The 25,408-nt window shown below is 50.4% G+C and overlaps 1 protein-coding gene across 1 annotated transcript in view; it reads right to left on the bottom strand.

Annotated features, from left to right (window-relative positions):
* The window catches only part of SIL1 (SIL1 nucleotide exchange factor), a 120,853-nt gene that overhangs the window by 69,395 nt on the left and 26,050 nt on the right, over positions 1-25,408 (bottom strand). The window contains exon 3 of the mRNA XM_009906265.2: positions 21,765-21,900. Coding sequence (XP_009904567.2) covers positions 21,765-21,900 — 136 coding nt within the window. The remainder of the gene's footprint in view (positions 1-21,764; positions 21,901-25,408) is intronic.

Genomic DNA, 25,408 nt, shown 5'->3' with positions numbered 1-25,408 from the left:
CCAGGTGAGGTTGTTAGGGGCTGTGAGCAACCTGCTCTAGTTGCAGATGTCCCTGCTGACTGCAGGGGGGTTGGACTGAATGACCTTTAAAGTTCTCTTCCAACCCAAACCATTCTGTGATTCAAATTCCTCAGAAGCTAAACCTGGCCTGGTTTAGGTGGGTAGGAGTTGAAGTTTGCTGAAGATAATCCTGACAACAAACACCCCAGTCCAGCTGGCAGCAACTTGATGTACACGCAGAGCACTGCCACATCTCACATCACTGCAACCAAAGCATCCAGCAGATGTGGAGCCTGTTCTGGGAATGCACAGAAGGCCTGGAAGCAGCCTGCTCACAGGTAGGTCAAGAAACAAACAGATCCATACTTGGCTGGAGAGCCCTGGAGAGGAACTGCTCACCCCCCTACTTCACAAGAGGCACCTGCAAACCCTTCCTGCATAGAAAACTTCTGTTGCTGCTCTTCCTCCTTTGAGATTTTCAGACTTGCCATGTGCAGACACTCAGACCCCTGTCCTCCTCAGCATGTGCCCTGCCCCTGCTGCAGCCCACCTGGAGGAATGGATGCATTCTGGTTTGGCCACAGCTGTGTCACCCCTCACACCCTCCTTTGGTCCCAACGAGCTCTCAAACAGATGTGCCCATACTGTCAGTGCGGATGTGCTCCAAGAGCCTCTATCTGCAAACCCAGCTCTACAGCACCTACAGGTGTGGTCTGCTGTGCCACCAGCATCTCTGAAACACCAACACCCGCTAGCAGAGCTCATCCATGGGGCAGGTTAGCAGGCTGCCCACAAAGGCTGGGCAATCTCCTCCTCTGGAGACTTTCAAAACCTGCCTGGATGTGATCCTGGGCAAGCTGCTCTGGCTGACCCTGCTTTAGCAAGGGGATTGGACTGCAGGATCCCTGCCAGTCACCACCCTGCTGGGGTTCTGTTATCACAGTATCACAGAACATTAGAGTTTGGAAGGGACCTCAAGAGATCATCCAGTCCAACCCCCCTGCCGGAGCAGCCTCACCCAGGGTAGCCTGCACAGGGATGCATCCAGGTGGGGTTGGAGAGGCTCCAGAAAAGGAGACTCCACAACCTCTCTGGGCAGCCTGCTCCAGGGCTCTGTCACCCTCACTGTGGAGAAGTCTCTCCTCATGTTGAGGCGAAATCTTCTGCGTTCAACCTTGAACCTGTTGTTCCTTGTCTTATTACTGCTCACAACCAAAAAGAGCTTGCCCCCCTCCACTTGACACCCACCTCTCAGATATTGATAGACATTGATCAGATCCCCTCTCAGCATTCTCTTCTCCAGACTAAACAGCCCCAGGGATCTCAGTCTCTCTTCACAGGGGAGATGCTCAAGTCCCCTAATCATCCTCATGGCTCTCTGTTGGACTCTCTTCACAGGTCTCTGTCTCTCTTGAACTGGGGAGCCCAGAACTGCACACACTATTCCAGGTGTGGTCTCGGCAGGGCAGAGTAAAGGGGGAGAAGAACCTCCCTAGCCCTGCTGGCCACACTTTTTTTGCTGCACCCCAAGATCCCATTGGCTCTCTTGGCCACAAGGGCACATTGTTGTCCCATGGAGAACTTGCTGTCCATTAGGACTCCAAGATCTTTCTCTGTGGAGCTGCTTTCCAGCAGGGCAGCCCCTAACCTGTACTGGTAAGAACTGATGCCAGCACTGATCCAAAGAACTCAAGACAACCCCAAACAAAACCAGGACAATCTGTCATGCACTTAGGATGCAGAGGATGAAGCTGCCCTAGAAGCCACAGTATCACTAAGGTTGGAAGAGACCTCAAAGATCATCCAGTCCAACCTGTCACCACAGACCTCATGACTAGACCATGACACCAAGTGCCACGTCCAATCTCCTCTTGAACCCCTCCAGGGACGGTGACTCCACCACCTCCCTGGGCAGCCAATTCCAATGACGAACGACTCAGTGAAGAACTTTCTCCTCACCTCCAGCCTAAACTTCCCCTGGCACAGCTTAAGACTGTGTCCTCTTGTTCTGGTGCTGGTTGCTTGAGAGAAGAGACCAACTCCTTCCTGGCTACAACCACCTTTCAGGTAGTTGTAGACAGCAATGAGGTCTCCCCTGAGCCTCCTCTAAGCAACCCAAGCTCCCTCAGCCTCTCCTCACAGGGCTGTGCTCAAGGCCTCTCCCCAGCCTTGTTGCCTTTCTCTGGACACGTTCAAGTGTCTCAATGTCCTTCCTAAACTGAGGGACCCAGAACTGGACACAGGACTCAAGGTGTGGCCTAACCAGTGCAGAGCACAGGGGCAGAATGACTTCCCTGCTCCTGCTGGCCACACTATTCTTGATGCAGGCCAGGATGCCATTGGCCCTCTTGGCCACCTGGGCACACTGCTGGCTCAGACAGGACAGAATACCTCTGTGCAGACAACACAGAAGAGAAGCCCTCACAAGAGCACCTCAAATGGCCACATGTTCAGCATCTCAACATCACACTCACAGGCTGCAAGCCAGCAAAGCTCTCCTGGCAGCTTGCAGGCTCAGCAGCAGCATCCTGCACAGAAAGTCAGCTCAGGGATGACGGGCAAGGCACAGATGAAGCAATCCCTCCCAGGGCAATCTATGTGCACCCAGACATCCTGCAACACAATCAGAAATCAATAGCAAGCCGCAGAAGCCCTCAACCACCCAGCAGAACCTGAAGAACACTTGTAATATTGATTTTCAAAGTGCCTCAAGAGAAGACACTTGCAAAGGAGCCTGAGAAAGCAAAGCAAAATGCCTGGAATTGAAGCCTTTTCTTCCTTGAGAAGACATTAATAATGGATTTTCAATGCAAGGAGAAAAATTGAAACCCACACCAGATTCTCCTGGTAATAACAGCTTTCTGCAAAGCCCAGCTATTAAATGTAATAGGGACGTCCATCAATCAAGCACACTCAAAGTACTTTGAGAGCTAAAAAAAGGAGCAAGCAAACATCTGCTTTTGGCAACTTAAATTTTTGCCCTGAAGTGCAAGGAACATAATAAATTATCAGAAAGTTGGGCTTGAACTCCGCTTCTTCTAACCCAGACAGCTGCTAAGTGCTGAGGACGGCGGGGGTAAAGGCAGGTAACACATCACTGCTGTGATTGGTACTGAACAAAAAGTGTGGGAAAGGCACAATTTTGATTTATTGAGTGAGGAAGCCCTGAAATGCACCAGTGCTGTCAGCAGCAGCAACAAGTATCCTTACTATCAGGTGACAGAATGAGAGGAGCCACCACTGCAGCCCAGCCTCAATCAGCTCTGAAGAGTGACACTCACAGCGACGGTAGGGAAGCCTGGGTTGATTGTCTCCCCAAGCTTTCTGTATCCAAGGTGCTGCCTTACACTTAATAACAGCTTTCCTCCCCAGCTGCCAGGGTTGCAAATACTGCCTGACACCTGAGAAGCTAATGGTTGGGGTTAACCTCCATCCAGATACACCTTCTCCACCCAGCAGAAAGCTTTGAAGGTGTGAACAGGGATCAGTGATTAAACTAGCACTGCCCAGCACAGAATTAGAATAGAATTAACCAGGTTGGAAGAGACCTTTGAGATCATCAAAGTCCACCCTAAATCAACTAAACCATGGCACCAAGCACCCCAATTAGAACCATCGAATCATTCAGGTTGGAAAAGACCCTTGGGATCACCAAGTCCAACCATTAACCCTACTCTACAGAAGTTCACCCCTAAACCAAATCCCCAAGCACCATATCTAAAGGACTTTTAAACACATCCAGGGATGGTGCCTAAGCCACCTCCCTGGGCAGCCTGTTCCAATGTGTGACTTGTCTCCCGGTCTCCCTGATGTGCTGGCTGCACAGGGCGGCCTGCCAGGCAGCAGGAGGGAGTCTTTGTCCCTCTAGTGCTGATGGAAGCAATGCAGACAAGGAGAAGCTGCTGTGGGATGAGACCTTCATGCAGAGTGATGTTTCACAGCAGAAGCCTGCTGAGAAGGGCCAGGGGTCATTTGCTGTACAGTCCCAGCAGCCCTCCTGGGCTGCACCATGGCCTGTGCTGGCAGAGCAGCCCCACCAGCACGCTCCTGCCTGCTGTCACAACAAGCCCTGTGTGAAGCAGCAGGAGGTCATCACGGAGAACCGCTGAGAAACGCAGGTTCTCTGGCTCCTCATGAGAGAACTGCAGGAAACTTCCCTGTCCAAGGTTCCCATCTCCACTACCACTGCCAAGGGCACTGCTGTGACCCCATATTTGGCTTTTAGACTCTGGGTACAATCTTTCTGGAGCGTGGTCTTCACTGAGTGTCTTGTTTTATCTTTGTGTAGCACACAGTCATGATAGGACAAGAGGAATTGGGCTCAAGTACACCAGGGAAGGTTTAGGTAGGACCCAAAAGGGTTGTGGCCATGAGGTAAGTCTGTTCCCTATTTCTTCAAATCCCCAGGATGTATCATTCTTGGTGACTTGATGTAAAATTTGAGTCTATTCCCAGGTTTCTGCAGGAGTTCTACCGCTGTGATCAACCTCCTGTGCTTTATTGGTACGACAGGGAATGGCCTCAGGCACTTCAGTATCTGAAGGGGCCCCACAGGAAGGCTGGAGAGGGACTGTTTAGAAGTGCTTGTAGTGCTAGGATGAGAGGAAATGGAGCTTGAGGAGGGGATACTGAGACTGCAGATGAGAAAGCAATTCTTGACAGGGATGGTGGTGAGTCACTGGAACAGGTTGCCCAGGAGGTTGTGGATGTGCCCTGCCTGGAGGTGTTCAAGGCCAGGTGCAAGCTGAGCTGGTGGGAGGTGTCCCTGCCCCTGGCAGGAGGGTTGGAATTGGATGATCTTTAAGGTCCCTTCCAACCCAAACCATTCTATGAATCGATGACTCCTAATTGCCTCTGTTCTTTTAGGGTGTCAAAGGCAAGTATGTGACTGCTTCCTGCCTTCTCCTTCGATACCAAATATCCACTGATTCCCCAAGAGTTCAAGAGGCCAGGGAGAGACATTGTTCTCTGGTTCCTGCTGCAATTAAGGTATCACCCACAAATCCTCCAGCATAGTCCCTTGATTATTTTCCTTTCTCCAGATTTCTAACTCTTTTGCCAGTTGGTTTCCAAAACCCACCAGGTTAAGGTCTACCACCTTAAAGGCCTGTGGTAGCACACTCCAGGTTTGCTGCTTCTTTCTCCCTGTCTCTGCATTTTCCCATTTGAAAGCAAAAAGCTCCTGACCCTCAGTATCCAGAGGAGTGCAGAAAAAGGCATCTTAAAATCCAAGACTGCAAACCAACCCTGGTTGGCCAGCAAGGGCTGTTAGCAATATCCATGGATGTGCCACTCCAGGACCAATGTCCTGCACAGTCTGGTTCGTTGCTCTAAGCTCTGAAACTCATTCAGTAATCTCTGCCCTTAGCCTTTCTGACTGGCAGGTTGGGGGGTGTTGGAGTTTGATTCCCATGCTACCAGTAAAATGTGTTTTAGAAAGTTCTGAATTATTGGTGCTAACTCAATCCTTCCTTGGACAAGGACATGTGGTATAAGCTGGAACCCAGGAGGTTCCACCACAACATGAGGAGAAACTTCTTTACTGTGAGGGTGGAAGCCCTGGAGCAGAGAGGTTGTGGAGTCTCCTTCCCTGGAGACTTTCAAGAGCCATCTGGATGTGTTCCTGTGTGACCTGCCCTAGGTGATCCTGCTCTGGCAGGAGGGGTTGGAGTGGATGATCTCTGGAGGTCTCTTCCAACCCCAACCATTCTGGGATTCTGTAATCCCAGCTTTAGAGGTTATTGTTTAATTCTTACTGACAATGACTCTGGTTCAAAATTGACTCTTACTAGACCTTCCCAGGACTTCTCCAGTCTACACAACATGGATCTGTACAGCATCCTCCACTTCTTGGGGCATCTTTTCCTTCCTGAGATCTATACCCTGTAACAGCAGGGCTGTCACCTCAACATACTTAGATCCTGGATTTCAAATCTCAACCTTTCCTTCACATTTCATTTCTGCTTGTAGTTGTTGGAGGAAGTCCCTCCCCAGCAGTGGTTTTGGAGAGTCTGAGGAGTGACCCATCCATTGCCTCCCCAATTTCAACGACCAAGGTTTGGAAGCTGGCCAAGTTCCATGAATCCCCTGTCACACCACTGACCTTCATGTTTCCATTACTCAATTCCCCTGCCATAGCATTTCAAACACAATAGGTAGCTCCTGTATCAATCAGAAATTCAATTTCCCATTTTCCAGCCTTCCTGTAACCTGAGGTTCTGCTGGGAAAGATTCCTTCAGTTCCCTTCAGTCCTCTTGTATTGAGAGTAAGGGATTTGGAGGGGGTTTTCACCTCACCTTTCCAGTGCCCCTCTTTTTTACAACAAGCACATCAGGGGCTTGGGTTTGGGTTTTTTACAATGAGGTGTGGAAAAACCTGTTGTCCCTGGTCCCTTCCTCCCCTGATCATTCCTAGGCTGAACAGTTTCTTCTAACACTGCTCTCAGTCTGCTCTTTGTGGTATCTTTTTGTCTTTCCCTCTTTCTATATACTGTCCATGGCACATCCCCTTCCTGTTCATAGACCTCTGTCCTGTGCTGTCTCTTCCTTTTCTCCCTCTCTAAAGCCAAAACAAGAGGTTCCAGATCTATACCACATTCTTTTTGCCATCCTAGATGATTTCTTCTAGTAAAGAACACATCAGCATCTGGAACTCCAGCCCATTGCTGCTCTTTTCTTAAACCCAGCATGAATTGTAACCAAGTATTCCAACTCCAGGTGCCATCCACAAGCCACTTTCCCCCTTCTTCCCATTGGCATAAAGACCACCACTGATTACAAGACTTAATCCAATTTCCCCTAGTCACAGCCCCACAGGGGGGAGTCACCATCCCTGGGTGGGGTTTAAAGCTCTGTAGATGTGGTACTGAGGGACATGGTTCAGTGGTGACCCAACACTGTTGGGTTAATGGTTGGACTGGATGATCTTAAAGGTCTTTTCCAACCACACAACTCTATGATTCTGTTCCTAAGACTGCAAGAAAATCCCCTTTGGACAGAGGGCTGAGCCAGCTTGTTTGGGGTGTGGTCTTCCCAAGAAAGATAGACCAGATGATCCTTGAGGTCCCTTCCAACCTGGTATTCTAGGGTGTCCCTGCCCATAGCAGGGGGATTGGAACTAAATGATCTTCAAGGTCACTTCCAACCTAAACCATTCTGTGATTCTGTGAATCTAAAATTCCATGATTCTCTGTCAGCAGCTTCACTCTGCTCCTGCTTCAAGACATGTCCTGTCCACTTCAGGATGTAGTACAAAGCTTTGAAGAGTAACTGAAGAGATAAAAGTGGATGGAAAGATGATAAAACAAGTCTTAAGTGAAAGTTCTCATGGCTTATCTTCCAGCAAATGCTCTGGTCCCACAGGGTGCCTTCATACCAGCCTCTGGCTTCTGGCTCCAGTCCTGCTGGACTCAGTTCCCAGCAGCTGGTCTCAGACACTCCTTTCGACTGCTTCTCTCCACAGAAGTCTTCAACAACTCTTTCTGTGTTTGCTCTGCTCAGATTTCAGCTGATGTTAGCAAGGGGAAACAATCAGCATCACCACCAGGATTTACAGCTCTGTGTGGAGCCTGCCATGAGATCTTCTGCCTTTAAAACAAAGCTGCCATACAGAACTGCAGATCAGTTGAGGTTGGAAGACACCTCTGGAGATCAGCCTGCCCAAGCCCTGCTCAAGCAGAGTCACCTCAAGCATGCTATCGAGGCCTGTGTCCAGTTAGGTTGTGAATGGAGACTCCACAACCTCTCTGGTGGAGCTGACCTGCTCCAGGGTTCGATTTCCTACACTAAACCAAACTGTTCTCTGTTTAAGCAGACCTGTAACTGTTGAGATCCCTCTGCAGGGCAGCAAGCCCACCCAGCTTTGTGCCACACAGTCCATAAACACCTTCACAAGACCTGTAAGAGCCTTCACAACCTGCCACCCATTACAGCTCTAGCTGCTCAAGACACAGAGAAGTCTACTGACTTAGAATCATAGAAGTCAGCATGTCATCAGCTGCAGAGCAGTGAGATAACTGCAATTAGCAGCAAACCTGGTTAGCAGGTTAAATGATAGTGTCATTAATGATGAGCAAGTGGGCAGCAGATAATATCAAGATGTAAATGCAGCCTGGGAGAGAACTTCAAGGTGCTCTCTGGACCACCAGCAGACAGGAAGGGAAAGGTTCTGCTTGGGCTGAATGACAAATCCTAAAAATAAAGCCTGGTCTGGGGTTCAAATGGAAATGTTAATGGAATCTATTTATTCACTCCCTGCAGTGATGGGACAGACACACAGCTTAATGCTGCTGCTTCCCCTTTGCAGGATGATAGGCACGTTCCTCCTGCTGCCGTCGCTGCCTGCAAGGTCTTTGCAACCCTGGGAGACCTCCAGCAGAAGACCAGAAGAAATACCAAGTGACAGGCTGCATGCATTAATTCAGCATTCAGATAACATCCTGCTGCAAGTGAATGACCCAAGCAAAACTTCCTGCAGCCTTAAGGAGCAGGCAGAAAATCAGGAGAGAAGAAAAAAACCCGACTCTCTGGACTGAAGAAAGTTCCTCTGAATCAGAAATGTTCTCCTTCATTAGAATCTCAACCACCCCTACTCCTTCCACAGCATAAACACATCCCATAAGGTTCAGCTGGGATAGGTGGTGTGAGAGTCCTGGCAATGAATGGGAATCAGTTCTGCAAGACATCAGGACAGGCCCACAGAGGTCATGTTTCTTTCCCAGGCTCATGTTGGTAAAGCGGAGCAGGAAAAGCAGGCAGACTTTTATTTTGTAACTCAGAAGCTTCCTGGAGATGCTAAAAGAGATTGTTTCAGGAAAGCAGAGACACTTGGTGCGTAGAATCACACAATCATTTAGGCTGGAAAAGACCTTCAAGGCCATCATGCCCAACTGTTAACCCAGCACTGTCAGGTCACCACTAAACTCTCTACAATTACCTGAAGGGAGGCTGTAGCCAGGTGGGGGTTGGTCTCATCTCCCAGGCAACCAGCACCAGAACAAGAGGACACAGTCACAAGCTGTGCCAGGGGAGGATTAGACTGGAGATTAGGAAGAAATTCTACACAGAGAGAGTGATTGCCCATTGGAATGGGCTGCCCAGGGAGAAGGTGGAGTGACCATCATTAGAGGTGTTTAGGAGGAGACTGGACAGGGTGCTTGGTGCCATGGGTTAGTTGATTAGATGGTGCTGGATGATAGGTTGGACGCGATGATCTTGAAGGTCTCTTCCAACCTGGTTTATTCTATTCTATTCTACTCTAAACCATGCCCCTCAGCACTACAGCTCCACGACTTTGAAACCCCTCCAGGGATAGGGACTCTACCCCTACCCTGGGAAGCCTGTTTCAGGCCTTGACAACCCTTCTGGGATAGAAATTGTTCCTCAAGTGCAAACCTTCCCCAGGCTATTTCCTCTCATCCTGTTACCTGGGAGAAGAGACCGAGCAGGGAGCTGTAGAGAGCAATGAGGTTTCTCCTCAGCCTTCTTTTCTCCAGGCTGAACAACCCCAGTTTCCTCAGCTGCTCCTCACCAGACCTGTTCTCCAGGCCCAGCTTCACTGCTCCTCTTTGGACTGCTCCATGGCCTCAATGCCTTTCCCAAGAGGCCCAAAAACGAAGGCAGCATTCAAAGTACAGCCTCACCAGTGCTGAGCACAGGGGGATGATCACTGCCCTCAACTAGAAGTGTCTGACTATCAGGTGACTCTGGAACCCAAACCACTCTTTCTGAAAGCCACTTTCCCATAACCCCCAGCTAAAATGTTGGACTCAAGGTCCTGGTGTGGCTGGTTGGCTCTGGAAGGAGGAGGGAGCACACTCCAAGTGGAGATTCAAGACAACCCAAGGCTGGATGCGCTCCCAAAATGTTTTCCAGGAGGCAAAACATTTTTCTTCCACAGCAGTTAGGAGCTTCAAATAAATGTGCTGTTAGATAAAGACAGAGATAAAAATAGGCTCGTTATTAAATACCTCTTCTGTAATGAGGTTCATCCTTCTAAACAGTCACAGGGAGGTTATTAACGTCAGAGGAGAAAGCAGCATGCCTGCACTCAACACCAGGGCCAGATATTCCTCATCCTCCCCCCAGTACACATTCCAGCACCTCTCAGCAGCTCACATGCTCACAGCATCCCTGCCTTGGCCAGGAGGAAGATAGAATCATAGAATCACCAAGGTTGGAAGAGACCCCAAGGATCATCAAGTCCAACCTGTCACCACAGACCTCATGACCAGACCATGGCACCAAGTGCCACATCCAAGCCCCTCTTGAACACCTCCAGGGATGGTGACTGCACCACCTCCCTGGGCAGCACATTCCAACGATGAACAACTCTCTCCGTGAAGAACTTTCTCCTCACCTCCAGCCTAAACCTCCCCTGGCACAGCTTGAGACTGTGTCCCCTTGTTCTGGTGCTGGTTGCTTGAGAGAAGAGACCTACTCCCTCCTGGCTACAACCACCCTTCAGGTAGTTGTAGAGAGCAATGAGGTCACCCCTGAGCCTCCTCTTCTCCAGGCTAAACAACCCCAGCTCCCTCAGCCTCTCCTCATAGGGCTGTGCTCAAGGCCTCTCCCCAGCCTTGTTGCCCCTCTCTGGACACGTTCAAGTGTCTCAATGTCCTTCTTAAACTGAGGGGCCCAGAACTGGACACAGGACTCAAGGTGTGGCCTAACCAATGCAGAGTACAGGGGCACAATGACCTCCCTGCTCCTGCTGGCCACTACTCCTAATGCAGGCCAGGATGCCATTGGCCTTCATGGCCACCTGGGCACACTGCTGGCTCATGTTTAGGCAGCTGTCAATCAGCACCCCCAGGTCCCTCTCTGTTTGGCAGCTCTCAGCCACTCTGACCCCAGCCTGTAGCTCTGCATGGGGTTGCCATGGCCAAAGTGCAGCACCCAGCACTTGGACTTGTTGAATGCCATCCTGTTGGCCTCTGCCCATCTGTCCAGTCGGTCGAGGTCCCTCTGCAGAGCCTTCCTACCCCCTAACTGACCAACATCTGCTCCCAACTTGGTGTCATCTGCAAACTTGCTGATGACTGACTCAATCCCCTCATCCAGATCATCAGTGGATATTGAACAGGATGGGGCCCAGCACTGATCCCTGGGGGACACCACTGGTGCCTGGCTGCCAGCTGTGGCACCATTCACCACCACTCTCTGGGCCTGGCCCTCCAGCCAGTCCCTAACCCAGCACACAGTGCTGCTGTCCAAGCCATGGGCTGACAGCTTGCTGTCAGGAGTTTGCTGGGGGGGCAGTGTCAAAGGCCTTGCTAAAGTCCAGGTAGACCACATCCACAGGCCTCCCCACATCCTGATCATAGAAGGAGATCAAGTTGGAGAGGCAGGACCTGCCCTTCCTAAATCCATGTTGGCTGGACATGGGAGATCTCCTCTCTGGGAAACAATTTCTCCCCTTCCAAAGAACTTCTCCCCCTCCAAACAAGGGAAATAAAACCAGGTGGATGGTTCCCACTGCTTATGGCTGTGGCTAGACAGCTGGTCACAGGACCAGAGAATCACAGCTTGGTTTGCATTGGAAGGGACCTTAAAGATCATCATCTAATTCCAACCCCTGCTGTGGGAAAGGACACCTTCCACTGGATCAGGTTGTCCAACCTGGCTTTGAACACCTCCAAGCCTTGCAACTCTGCTGAGTTAAAACCTGCAGGTTGAGCAACTGACACCCAACAGCCCAGGATGAAAAAAGGCTGAGAGCCCTGGGGCTGTTTAGCCTGAAGAAGGTTGAGAGGGGATCTGATCAATACCTATAAATAGCTGAGGGGTGAGTGTCAAGACAGAGGTGCCAGCCTGGTTTTGGTGGTGCCCAGTGACAGGACAACAGGTACAACCTGGAACACAGGAGGTTCCAACTCAATGTGAGGAGAAGCTTCTTTAGTGTGAGGCAATGAAGCACTGGAGCAGGCTGCCCAGAGGGGTTGTGGAGCCTCCTTCTCTGGAGATTCCAAACCCACCTAGATGTGTTCCTATGTGACCTGCCCTATGTGATCCTGCTTTGGGAAAGGGGTTGGACTAGATGATCTCTGAAGGTCCCTCCCAACCTCTACCATTCTGTGATTCTCTGATTCAGCAGCAGGAGTTGCACAGTTCTGAGGGCTCACATTATCAATATTTAAATACAGATACAGACACCTCCTGCATTTACAACACACTACAGAGCAGAGCATCCAAACTGCAGTGCTACACTCGTCCAATTCCAGCCACAGAGTGGTTTATAAAGTGAGAGCCCTTTAGATTGCACTGCACATCTTTAGGGGTGGTCCTATCAATTTCTCTTATTTGCTGCTGGTTCTCATCCCACATTCCTCTATCAGGGCTTGGGCAGTGAGCATTCCCCCAATACTCAGCACTGGCTACACCTAGAATCCTGGGTTCAGTTTTGGGGCACTCACACCAAAAAGGACACTGAGAGGTTGCATCATGTCCAGAGAAGGGCAAGAAAGCTGGGGGGACAAGAAAGTCTGGAGAACAGGGCTGTTGAGGAGCAGCTGAGGGAACTGGGGGTGTTCATCCTGGAGAAGAGGAGGCTGAGGGGAGACCTCATTGCTCTCTACAACTCTCTGAAAGGAGATTTGCAGTGAGGTGAGGATTGGTCTCTTCTCCCAAGAAACAAGAGATAGGACAAGAGCAAATGGCCTCAAGTTGCACCAAGGGAGGTTTAGGTTGGGAATCAGAAGACGTTTCTTCACTGAAACAGTTCTCAAACACTAGAACAGGCTCCCCAAGGAGGTGGTGGAATCCCCATCCCTGGAGGTGCAGGGATGTGGTGCTGAGGGACTGCACTGCTGATGCTGGCCTGTATCAAGAATAGTGTGGCCAGCAGGAGCAGGGAGGTCATTGTGCCCCTGTACTCTACACTGGTTAGGCCACACCTTGAGTCCTGTGTCCAGTTCTGGGCCCCTCAGTTTAAGGACATCAAGACACTTGAACGTGTCCAGAGAAAGGCAACGAGGCTGGGGAGAGGCCTTGAGCACAGCCCTATGAGGAGAGGCTGAGGGAGCTGAGGCTGCTTAGCCTGGAGAAGAGGAGGCTCAGGGGTGACCTCATTGCTCTCTACAACTACCTGAAGGGAGGCTCTAGCCAGGAGGGAGTAGGTCTCTTCTCTCAAGCAACCAGCACCAGAACAAGAGGACACAGTCTCAAGCTGTGCCAGGGGAAGTTTAGACTGGAGGTGAGGAGAAAGTTCTTCACAGAGAGAGTTGTTCATCATTGGAATGTGCTGCCCAGGGAGGTGGTGGAGTCCCCACCACCTGGAGGTGTTCAGGAGGGGATTGGATGTGCCACTTGGTGCCATGGTTTAGTCATGGGGTCTGTGGTGACAGGTTGGACTGGATGATCTTTGAGGTCCTTCCAACCTTGGTGATCCTGTGACTTGGTTTAGAAGCAGCCTTGAAAGAGTTAAAAGGTCTTTTCCAACAAAAATCATTCTCTGAGTCTCTGACCACTGAGTGCCTGTATTTGCAGTGCTGTGTGGAAGACAGAGGGAGAAAGAAAATATTTTCCCTCATAGCATCCTTGGGAAGCAGACTTTGCTGCCTGTTTTTTCCAAGTCATGTGTCTTCCAAACAAAGCAGGTATTGTAACATCTAGGTAAGACAGGACATCACATCTTGACACCGTCTTTTCTCCTGGGTAACAAGTGACAGGATGAGAAGAAACAGCCTCAGGTTGTGCCAGGGGAGGTTTAGGTTGGATGTTGGAAGAAATATCTTCATCAAAAAAAGTGGCTAAGCCCTGGAACAGGCTGCCCAGGGAAGTGGTGGAAGCACCATCCCTGGAAGAGTTCAAAACCCAGGAGGTGTGGCACCTAGGGACAGGGTTTAGTGGTGGAATTGACAGTGCTGGGTTGGACTTAGCGGTCTTGGAGGTCTTCTCCAACCTTAGTGATTCTGTGATTTCTCAGTGTGAATGACACAGGCTCTGCAGCTTTGTCCTCTTCTGGAAAAGGTCAGTGTTGTGCCAGCCCACTAACATTCATCATGTGAGAAATTTTTTATGTTCAGGATGGTGGGACCCTGGCCCAGGATGCCCAGATAGGTGGTGGATGCCCCAATTGTGGAACTGTTCCAGGTGAGGTTGTCCGGGGCTCTGAGCAGCCTGCTGTAGTTGCAGAAGTCCCTGCTGACTGCAGGGGGGTTGGACTAGATGACCTTTAAAGGTTCCTTTCAACCCAAAGCATTCTATGATTCTATACCACACTGATTGAGCATCTCAGTCCCTATGCTGCCCTCTCAACAACAACAGGCAGGGAAACACTGTGATCCCTCTTCCACAGATAAGGACTAAGGGATGGAGAGCTTGCTTTGTTTGACACATCTGCCCTCCAGTGCCCCTCACCAGAGCCAAAAGTGGTACGTGGGGCCTCAGCCCTGGCTCTTTTGCCAGAGAAGACTTTGAGTGTAAGGAGGAATTAAGCCCCAAGAGGTGTTATGGAGCTCATGCATCCTGTGATGTGAAGGTGAGATGTCAAGAAAAGCCCAGAGGTCTGGGGAAGGCCAGAGAGCCGAGCATGAAGGCACCCGGTAATGAAAAGGAGGACAACCACAAGATGTGTTTACGGTATCAGAAGCTTCCTATGCAAGAGGGCAGGTGGAAAACAAGCAGAGGCAGAGCTACTGGTGACCATAACTCTGCCTCCAAGCGCTGGACATTTGCAACCACTCTGCAGACTGCCTGGGCTTTCCTACCTGCTGTAATCACCCTGCAGCTCTCCCTGCTGCTGGCCAGAGAAGATTATAACAACAGATTACCCACCCATCAGTAACCAGTTCTTTCATTCAAAAAACCCTGGGAAAGAATCATTTGCTCTGGTATAAATAAGGGGGTTCAAATCCCATTTGCCTTCCCTCTTCATGCAAATCTGTGCTGAGCTGATGAGGCTCCTGTTTCCTGGATCGCACACACACAACCCAGCACACCCTGGTGCTTTCACACCCTTCTTTCACAGCCCTCCCCTCCACTCTGCTGACAGGAAGATTTCAGAGCCCTGCACACACCTGCTTGGGTCAGCTCTAGGCCACCAAGAAGTCAATTCACAGATTCATTAATTCAGCAAAGCAATTAGCAGGAGCTGGTGCAGCTCAGGGCATCCTGGTGAACAGCCGGAGCAAGATAGCCACCAACAAGGTGCAGGAAAGTGCTGCTGCCACCACATCACCCACACAGGCTGTGGGACAGGCCCTGACACACAACTCCTGAGCCAAAGGGATCCCTCCTGACATAACCTTCTCCTCCCAGCTTAAAAAACCTCTTGGCTTAGAGCAGTGCTGGCTCACTCAGTCACTGAAAGCCCTTGAAAGACAAAGACTGGACGCAAAACTTGATCAAGTTATTCCCTACCCCGAGTCCCCTTCTCTCCAAAACCACAGCAAGTCCTTCAAAGCAGCTTCTGAAATTACCTCTCTGGTGTGAATGCTTTCTCTGAGAACTGTGTTTCCATATCTGGAAAACCTTGTTTGGGGAGTAAACAAGACAGGGGAAGACCTGAGACAAGTATGAACAGCAAAGATAGCTTCCAGCAGAGAAAGCAGCCCCAGGATGAGTGGAAGCTGCAGTCAGGGATATGTAAATGCTAAGCAAGGTGTCATCGGCTCCCTACTGAACATGAGATGGTTTCATCCTTGCAGAAGCAGCCACAGGAGCATGCTCACAGCAGCTTCACTCTGGCAGTTTGATCAACAGCAGCAGTCATGGCTTCTTATTTTTAAACTGCAATATAATTAGGCACTTGGGAAAATGATTCTGAGCAGCACAATTGCTACCAAGTGACTGCAGCTCCCAGCACAGAGCTCTGCGAGGCACAACGTGTCACCACAGCTGGAGGTGCAGGCCAGCAGAGCTGGCTCCTCTGCAAACCTGAGAGAGATCCAGCACTGCCACCTCTCCATCACCAATGTTGCTCTGCTACTCTGGGCTGCAGGGAGCTGCACCAGACCAAAGGCAGCCTTTCTGTGCCCCCACTGTGCTCCTCTCAAATGAGAAGCCTGGGGAGCAGGCTGGACATGGTTTGCTATTTTGGGCAGATGAGGGTCCTGCTTGGACAGTGGATACATTAACTCCCAGCTTCAAAGTGTCAGCTGAGACACCTGCCAGCCAGTCTCTGCCTGTCAGGGAGCTGCCAGGGAGGTGAACACAGAGCCCATCTTGCAGAGGCACTGGGCTGCTGAGGAGGAGATGATTCACTGCCTTTTGCCTTCCCTTGTCTCTTATCTCCTTGTTTTTAATCTTCACAGCAACGTTTTCCCAGAGGAGTCACCTCAGACCCTAATGTTGGGTGGGAAATCTGCTGGTCAGTGATGTGAGCAGATGGTCAGAGCAATCCAAGTTTCCATCATCACCAGGAAAACAGAGGGAAGCAAGGTGCCCAAATAACAAAAGTAGGTAATTCCAGGAAAATTAATCATTCTCATGCTGTAGGATGTTGCATGGCAGATTTGAGGTCACCTGGGCACATGGAAAACATGTTCTATATACAGAAACTCCAAAACAATGTCACATTGACAGAGAAGATCACCAGCCCCATCCAATCTTTCTATTCATCTCTGCAACCTACAAAGATCAACCATCAAGCAAGACCCCCCTTCAAAAGCGGCAGGGTGTTTCTGCTGACAGACTCAGCTCCACACACTCAGCAGAGCTTAAGGTAGGCAGCACCAAAAGCAAGTCACCTCTGCTATGCTTCTCCAGAGAGCTTCTGACTCACAAGGCTACTAGAGAACCGTAGGAATGTTTAGGTTGGAAGACTTGGGAGAAGAGACCAGTCCCCCACTTCACTACAGCCTCCTTTCAGGCAGCTGTAGAGAGCAATGAGGTCTCCCCTCAGCCTCCTCTTTTCCAGACTGAACACCCCTCGTTCCCTCAGCTGCTCCTCAACAGCCCTGTTCTCCAGACCCTTCACGAGCTTTCTTGCCCTTCTCTGGACATGCTCCAGCCCCTCAATGTCCTGCTTGGGGTGAGGAGCCCAAAACTGCACCAATACTCAAGGTGTGGCCTCACCAGTGCCCAGTACAGCGGCACGATCACTGCCCTGCTCCTGCTGGCCACACTGTCCCTGTTCCAGGCCAGGATGCTGATGGCCTTCTTGGCTACCTCAGCACACCCTGGCTCATCTTCAGCTGTCTGTCAACCAACACCCCTGGGTCTTTCTCTGCTGGGCACTTCCCAGTCACTCTGCCCTAAGCCTGGAGCATTTGTGGCTTGTTGTGATCCAAGAGCAGGACCCAGCACTTGGCCTTGCTGTACCTCATCCCATTGGCCTCAGTCCATTGATCCAGCCTGTGCAGCCCCCTTTGCAGCCCAAGAGGCCCTCCCAGCTTAGTGTCATCTGCAAACTGACTGAGGGTGACCTCAATCCCCTTGTCCAGATCACTGATAAAGACGTGACAGAGAACTGGCCCCATGCTGAGCCCAAGGCACATATATCCTACTGCCTAAGCCAGCTGGCTGGGGCAATACTCAGAGCCAAGGTAGGCAGCAGCAACGGCTAACTAAGAGTTAAAGGACTCAGAAGTTTGACCAACCTTTCCACAGCCCATCAGCTGCCCAGCTGCTGGCAGAAGAGACAACAGATCTCCCTGCTTGCAGACCACAGGCAGCAGAGCTCTTAGGGGAACTGTCTCTCTGTGTTTGCATCCAGCTCCCTCCAGCAGCCTGAAGTGTGCAGGGAAGCACCTGATGAAATCCCAGCTCGCACCTCAGGCAGCAAGGGAACAACTGCTCAGAGCAGTGTCACCTGCACAGCAACAGCTGGATTTGGTAAAAGGGATTTGACAGGTTAGAGGCTGATGACACCACTGCAGGCTCGGAGGAAGCATGGTTTGGTGCAACAGGGAACGGGGAAGAGCAGAGCAAAACTGGAAACACACGTGGTAATGTGAGCAACAGCAGGGCCAGGCAGCAATGAGATGAAACAGGAGGGGTGGTGGGGGGAAACACAGCTCTGAGCTCCCTGCCACTGCTCAAGACTGAAGATCCAGACTTTAAACCAAAGCATTAGCTTCCCCAGGAGAGACTGTGACTGTTTGCTGCAGGGATACAATGGAAGATGCTGTGAGGGCACCCTGGAGAGCAAACCTTTGAGCACTGTGCTAAGCAGACACCAGCCAGCTGAGCTAGGGCTCTGCTCAGCTATGAGGGAGTGAAATCCCATCAGCAGAAGATTAGATACACTGCCAAGGTGTCTAAAACACTGCTAAAGGACTGCAAGGCATATCCCTGGTGCAGCCACGCTGGCTGCTCCCCTCGTTGTGCAGGCTAGCTCCCTCCCCAGCACAGAATTGCACCAGCAAGAGAGAACTTCTCAAGGTTAGAGGCTGCAGGAATGGGCTCAGGGTTGCCCAGCCTTGCTTTGGGTAACACATGAGCTAAAAGAGTGAGTCACAGCCCACACACAAGGTTTTGCTTCAGAGACATACACACGAGACCCAAAAACAGGCTGCTCGGAGGAGAGTAAGGAGGACTCCTCTTTCTGATATATTTCCACCTACACCTTGAATACTGGCTTCAGTGTTGGGGCACTTGCTCCAAGAAAGACATTGAGGGGCTGGAGTAGGTCCAGGGAAAGGCAATGAAGCTGGTGAAGGGTGTGGAGAACAGGGCTGGTGAGGAGCAGCTGAGGGAACTGGGGTTGTTCAGTCTGGAGAAGAGGAGGCTGAGAGGAGACCTCATTGCTCTCTACAGCTCCCTGAAAGGAGGCTGGAGCCAGGTGGGGTTTGGTCTCTTCTCCCATGTAGAAAGTGATAGGATGAGAGGAAATGGCTTCAAGTGCACCAGGGGAGGCTTAGGTTGGATATTAGAAGAAACTCCTTCATTGAAAGAGTTATTAAACATTGGACTAGGCTCCCCAGGGAGAGGTTCGAACTTCCATCCCTGACAGTGCACAAAAGCTGCAGAGATGTGGTGCTGAGGGCCTTGCTTTAACACCAGACTTGGCAGAGTGAGATAATGGATGGACTGGATGATCTTAAAGGGCTTGTCCAAGCAAAATGATTCCATGATTCTAACACTGCACACGTCTGAAATGAGGATCCCTGGGGGCTAGACAATGAGCCAGGTCACCATTTAAGCCTTTTACAAGAGTGACTGAATGGTGACAAGTTCCCCACCTCCACAAGCCCCTTGCTGCACGTGGAACTCCTACAAAAATGAGGCAGAACAAGCCACCCAAGCCATGGAGGAGGTGCTTCTGAACCCAACCAGCAACACTGCTGGTAATGACTGCAAGCTTTACACACATTCTGCTTCATCAAGGGTGGTGGGGACCTGCCAGCCTGCATGCTGAGCAGGGCCAGCACATGCCTGCCATACATAATGGTATCAAAATGCAAGAGCAGTACACAGTGCAGCTCTGGGAACTGCAGGGGCTTCTGCTAGGCACTTACCTTATACAAAGATTTACCTTTGGAAAAGTCCTTCTGCTGTATCTGGCAGAAACTTTGAGACAAATGTATCCTGTATTTATTCAGTCAGTGACAATGCTGAGCCCAGGATAAAGCTCCTCTAAATTCAGAGCACTTTAGAGAAATTAATTACCAGGTAGTTCACCCTTCTGAGGTGGGGAGGTATTACACCTGCATATACATGAGGACACCAAAGCACAAGTGGATTAAACACCTTGCTCAAAACCCCAGAGGCTGGCTTACTGATCATCCTAATTGCTGAAAGCTGTGTGCAGAGGCAGCTGGGTGTGTGTTTAAAGGGGCTTATCCTCTCCACAGCCTTCCCCAGTGCACCAGTTTTGCAGTGAAGCCAGCCTGCTTACTTGTGTCATAGAATCACTGAATGGTTTGGGTTGGGAGGGACCTTAAAGATTATCTAGTTCCAAGCCCACTGCCATGGGCTGGGACATCTACTACACCACCTGCTTTTGAACAGTTCCAGGCTTGGAGCCTCCACAACTTCTCTGGGCAACCTGTTCCACCACCTCACCACCCTAATGGGGAAGAATTTCTTCCTAATGTCTAATCTCAGTCAAGCTTCTTCCATCAGAAGCCATTACTCCTTGTCCTCTCACTCCATGCCTTTTTACAAAGTCCCTCCCCAGCTCTCCTGTAGCCCCCTTCACATACTGGGAGGCTGCTCTAAGGTCTCCCTGAAGACTTCTCTTCTCCAGGCTGAACAATCCAAACTCTCTCAGCCTGTCTTCATAGGAGAGGTGCTCCAATCTTCTAATCACATTTGTAGCCTCCTCTAGCCCCACTCCAACAAGTCCCTGTCTGTGCTGAGGACTCCAGAGCTGCCCCAGCACTGCAGGTGTGGTCTCAGCAGAGCGCAGCAGAGGGGCAGAATCCCCTCCCTGCCCCTGCTACCCACACTGCTGGGGATCAGCCCAGGATATGGACAGATTCTGGGCTGTGAAGACATGGTGCTGGTTCATGTTGAGCTTCTAATCAGCCAGCACCCCCAAGTCCTTCTCCTCAGACCTGCTCTCTGCCCAGCCTGTATCTGTGCTTGACATTGCCCCGACACAGGTGCAGGTCCTTGACCTTGCCTTTGTTGTTTTCTCACCATACATGTCCCATACTCATCTAATAAAAGACACCAAACAAAACCTGGGTAGAGCACTTTTGTGGGATGTAAAAAGGCTGGATTTGACACAGACAAGGAACAGGAAAATCCATTGTTAAAAGCTGTGTGGCATCACGTTGCTGGTTCCTAATCAGCCTGCCACGGTGCAGCGTTCCAGCAGCCCACACTGGAGCATGGCAGAGCTGGGACCCTGTGTGCCACCAAACCTGAGAGAAGCTGTCCCTTGCAAGCCTACAAAGAATGAAAGGGCTCCTGAGCTAGTGACAGAGGTACATAGAATCATAGGATCGTTAGGGTTGGAAGGGACCTCGAGGATCAACCAGTCCCACCCCCACTGCCATGGGCAGGGACACCTCACACTACAGCAGGTTGCTCACAGCCACATCCAGCCTGGCTGCAAAAACCTCCATGGATGAGGCTGCCACCATCTCCCTGGGCAACCTGTGCCAGTCTCTCACCACCCTCATGGGGAAGAATTTCTTCCTAATAACCAATCTGAATCTACCCATTTCTAGTTTTGCTCCACACCCCCTAGTCCTATCACTCCCTTACACCCTCAAAAGTCCCTCCCCAGCTTTCTTGTAGCCCCCTGCAGATACTGGAAGGCCACAAGAAGGTCTCCTTGGAGCCTTCTCTTCTCCAGACTGAACAGCCCCAGTTCGCTCAGTCTGCCTCCATAGGAGAGGAGCTCCAGCCCTCTGCTCATCCTCATGGCCCTTCTCTGGACACATTCCAGCACCTCCAGATCCTTCTTGTACTAGAGGCTCCAGAACTGGACACAGAGCTGCAGGTGGGGTCTCCCCAGAGCAGCACAAACAGGGGAGAATCACCTCCCTCACCCTGCTGGCCAAGTGTCTCTTGATGCAGCCCAGGCTCTGGATGGCTTTCTGGGCTGCAAGTGCACACTGGTGGCTCATACTGAGTTTCTCACCCACCAGCACTCCAAGTCCACATCACCACCCACGAGCCGAGTGGCAGCCCCCTGGCCCTGCTTCAGTGAGCTGAAAGCACTTTAGCGCCGCTCCCATGGGCGGTCAGCTCGGTGACAGCCTCCTGCCCCTCCACTGGGGCGCCGGGCCTGCACCTCTCTGGCTGCACGGCAGCAGGGGAGCTGACTGTCACGGGAACAAAGAGGGACTCAGAGCCCTGTGAGGCTCCTGGCAGCGCTGACAGGTGGGGGTTCAGCGGGAGGCTATAATTAGCCAGCAGCAAGTTACCTGGGCGGAGGGTTTGCCACTGGTGTGTGGGGTAAAACACTTCCAGGTCCTCAGGATCAGCATCATCTTCTGTCAGAGGCTCTTTCCCACTGTCATCTTTGAGGTCGCTCTCTTCTATTTTTGTCAGGGCAAACTCCTTTTGGATAGAAGAGATTCAGCTCATTAGCAATTGCAGCTGGGTAACGATTTACTGCCAGCTGAAAAGACAAGATTTTGCTCCCTCACCAGCAGATAGCATTTTATTATCATTGGTTTGGGTTGTGGTTTCGTGGGGTTGGGTGGTTGGGGTTTTTTTTTGCAAGGTTTTTTTTTTTTGGGGGGGTTGTGGGGTGGGGGTCTTTTTTTGGTGACATCCAAGCTTCTTTCCACATGGTTAAATTTAGACTTAAAGCGGTATTAAAGGTTAAAGATGCATAACTAGCGAGACGTTTGTGCTGAACAAAGCACTTGCCGCTTCTTTTCCTGCTCCTGGAGGTTTCAAAAGCAAGGGCCTCACCTATGGCAGAGGCAGGAGCCCTGGCTGTTCTCAGGGTTGTGTAACACTGGCAGGCCCTATTTTCCCTTGCCTAAAAATATGTCAAACTTTTAACTTTCCTTCAGCTGAATTTCTTCCACACGAGTGGAAGGCCTGAAGCGTTGGGGGGTGGTTTGTTGGGTTTATTATCTTCTATTTTTTTTGTCTTTTCCTTTTTTTTTTTTTCTTTTCCTTTTTTTTTTCTTTTCCTTTTTTTTTTTTCTCTTTTTTTTGTTTTCTTTTTTGTCCCTTAAATGCATTTATTTCAGGCTTGGAGAAGATTTCAGCTAAAATAGTTCAGCTCCTTCCAAAATAGGACACGGGGAAAACACACCGGCTTGCCCACAGGATTCAAAACAGGAGCCTCCTTTTCCCCACCTGTTCCCAGTGTCCTCCCAGGCTTTTAAAACAATGAGGCAGCAATTCCATCACCACCCACACAGGAAGTGCAGCATGGGGATGGCAGAGGTGTGGTAGATCAACTGGCATGAGGGGTGCAATGTTACAGAGGGAAAAATAGGGGCTGCTCAGCCTGCAGAAGAGAAAGCTCTGGGGAGAGCTTAGAGCTGCATTTTGGTATCTGAAGGGAACCTACAGGAAGGCTGGGGAGGGGCTGTTTAGAAGGGCCTGTGGGTATAGGATGAGGGACAATGGTTTCAGAGTGCAGCAGGGGAGATTTAGGCTGGACATCAGGAGGAAGTTCTGCACCATGAGGGTGGTGAGACCCTGGTTGCCCAGGGATGTGGTGGAGGCCCCATCCCTGCAGACATTCAGGATCAGACTCAACGTGGCGCTGTGCAGCCTGATCTAGTTGGAAGTGTCCCTGCTGCCTGCAGGGGAGTTGAGCAAGATAACCTCTGAAGGTCGGTTCCAACCTGATGCAATCTGTGAATGTGTGGGGAGGAAAAAAAAAAAAAAAGAAGGATGAAAAGCAGGGGGTAAAATAATTTCTTGCTGTGAGGGAAACCTCGTGGTGGACTGGAAAAGCTCCCTAGGGAGCTGGTGGGAGTCAGGCAGAACCGCGAGGGGTAAAATTATGGAGAGCACGCAGCAAGTAACGACCTGGTACTATCTCACCCCAGGCTATTAAGTGCTCTGCAAGCAGGGCTTTGCTGGGCTGGTTTTCATAGGAACAGATAAGCTGGCCCCAGCCAGCTCAGCTTCCATAGCAGGGACCATTATCAGCTCCTGATATCGCCAAGGACAACACCGCTGAATAACTTCAAATAACCAGGGAAAGATTACTCCTAAGTGGGGGCAATTAGAATAAGAGTTACAGCTCACTTCAGGAAGTGTTTTGATATTAATCCTTAGAACAGTTTTCACAGAGGGGGGAAAAAAACAATTGGGGGCGGGGGGGAAGTCGATTAAAAGGTTAAGTGGAAGTTTCAGACCATGTTCTGCCTCCACCTCTTTCACCTCTTGGCACAAAAACCTCTCTGTATTTTCTGGCAGAACCTGGGTGCTTTGCATGTAAAGACCCATTACCCAGCCTAGGAGAGGCTTTCTGAGCAAGAGAAATGCCAGCCTGAGCACAACATGCACACATAGACCTGGTGGAGTGGGTCCAGAGGAGGGCCACAAAGATGATCAGGAGGCTGGAGCACCTCTGCTACGAGGACAGGCTGAGGGAGTTTGGGTTGTTCAGCCTGGAAAAGAGAAGGCTCCAGGGAGACCTTAAAGCAGACTTCCAGTACCTGAAAGGGGTTACAAGAAGGGTGCAGAGGGACTGTTTGCAAAGGCCTGCAAGGACAGGATGAGGGACAATGGTTTGAAATGAGAGAAGAGCAGGTTTACATTGGATGATATGATCAAGTTCTTTACCATGAGGGTGGTGGAACACTGCAACAGGTTGCCCAGGGAGGTGGTTGAGGCCCCAGCCCTGGAGATATTCAAGGTGAGGCTCAACATGGCTCTGAGCAACCTGATCTAGTGGAGGATGTCCCTGCTGATAGTTGGTGGGGGGTGGGGTTGGAGTGGATGACATTTGGAGGTCCCTTCTAACCCAAAGCATTCTATGGTTCTATGGATTAGCCCCCACAATGGCAGCACTCAAAGAGGGGTGACAAACCTACATAGATTTTTATCTGTCAGGGGGGATTGACATTTGGGAAACACACCAGGAAGCAGAGCTCCACTCCTTCTTTCCCTGTGCATCAGGGCCTTCCAAGTGATCAGATGATGACAAATGGTTAAAGCTCAGTACCAATCAGAAGCATCAAAAGCCAGGTTCCACTAATGAAAATCAATGGTAACATTTTCTGAGCCAAGACACCAACAGGACTAAAATAAATGAGTCAGAGCAGTTATTACTTAGCTTATTTATGCCACTATATTATTATCCAAGCAGAGCTTAAGGATACAAGGCATTGTAAATTTACCAACAGGCCTCCCAGTGTTGTATCTGTTAAAACACATAATGGTGATGGCTGATGTTTACCAGCTCTAAGTGTGCAGTAAGGATAAAAGGATGTGACTTGCTTCATTACAACGTTTCTGCCTCTGCTTGGCCTCACAGCTCCTTTGCTACCCTCCATTTTCATCAGTATTTATGGCAAAAAAAAAGGTGATTCTTCACTGATGCAGAAATTAGGCAGAATCCTTTTTTTGGTTGGTTATTTGTTTTTTTTTGGCTTGTTTTCATAATTAAAATAGTAGAAAGCAAGCTGTTTTCTAAAGAACAAAGAGCATTTCATTACAGGCAAAAAAGCCTCCTGGCTTTAGCAGCCTGAAATCAACTGCAGCAGGCTGAAAAGCCTCAGCGGGGAGGCTGAGAGACAACCTGAGGTCTGTGTGCAGTAAAGGAGGGATGTGGCCACCACAGAGCTGCTGCAGGGCAGTGCAGGCAAAGGTGAATCACAGAATCATAGAAGGGCTTGAGATGGAAAGGACCTTGAAAATCATCCAGTTCAACACCCCCTGACATGGACAGAGGCACCTCCCACTAGGTCAGGTTGCTCAAGGCCTCATCCAATCTGATCTTGAACACCTCCAGGGATGAGGCAGCCACAACTTCTCTGGGCAACCTGTTCCAGTATCTCACCACCCTCACAGTAAAGAATTTTTTTCTAATGTCCATCCTAAATCTACCCTGCTCCAGTTTCAAATCATGGTCCCTCATCCTGTCACT

Source organism: Dryobates pubescens, chromosome 16, assembly GCF_014839835.1.
Source record: "Dryobates pubescens isolate bDryPub1 chromosome 16, bDryPub1.pri, whole genome shotgun sequence".
NCBI classification, from domain to species: Eukaryota; Metazoa; Chordata; class Aves; order Piciformes; family Picidae; genus Dryobates; species Dryobates pubescens.
This window is presented reverse-complemented; position numbering and strand designations above follow the sequence as displayed.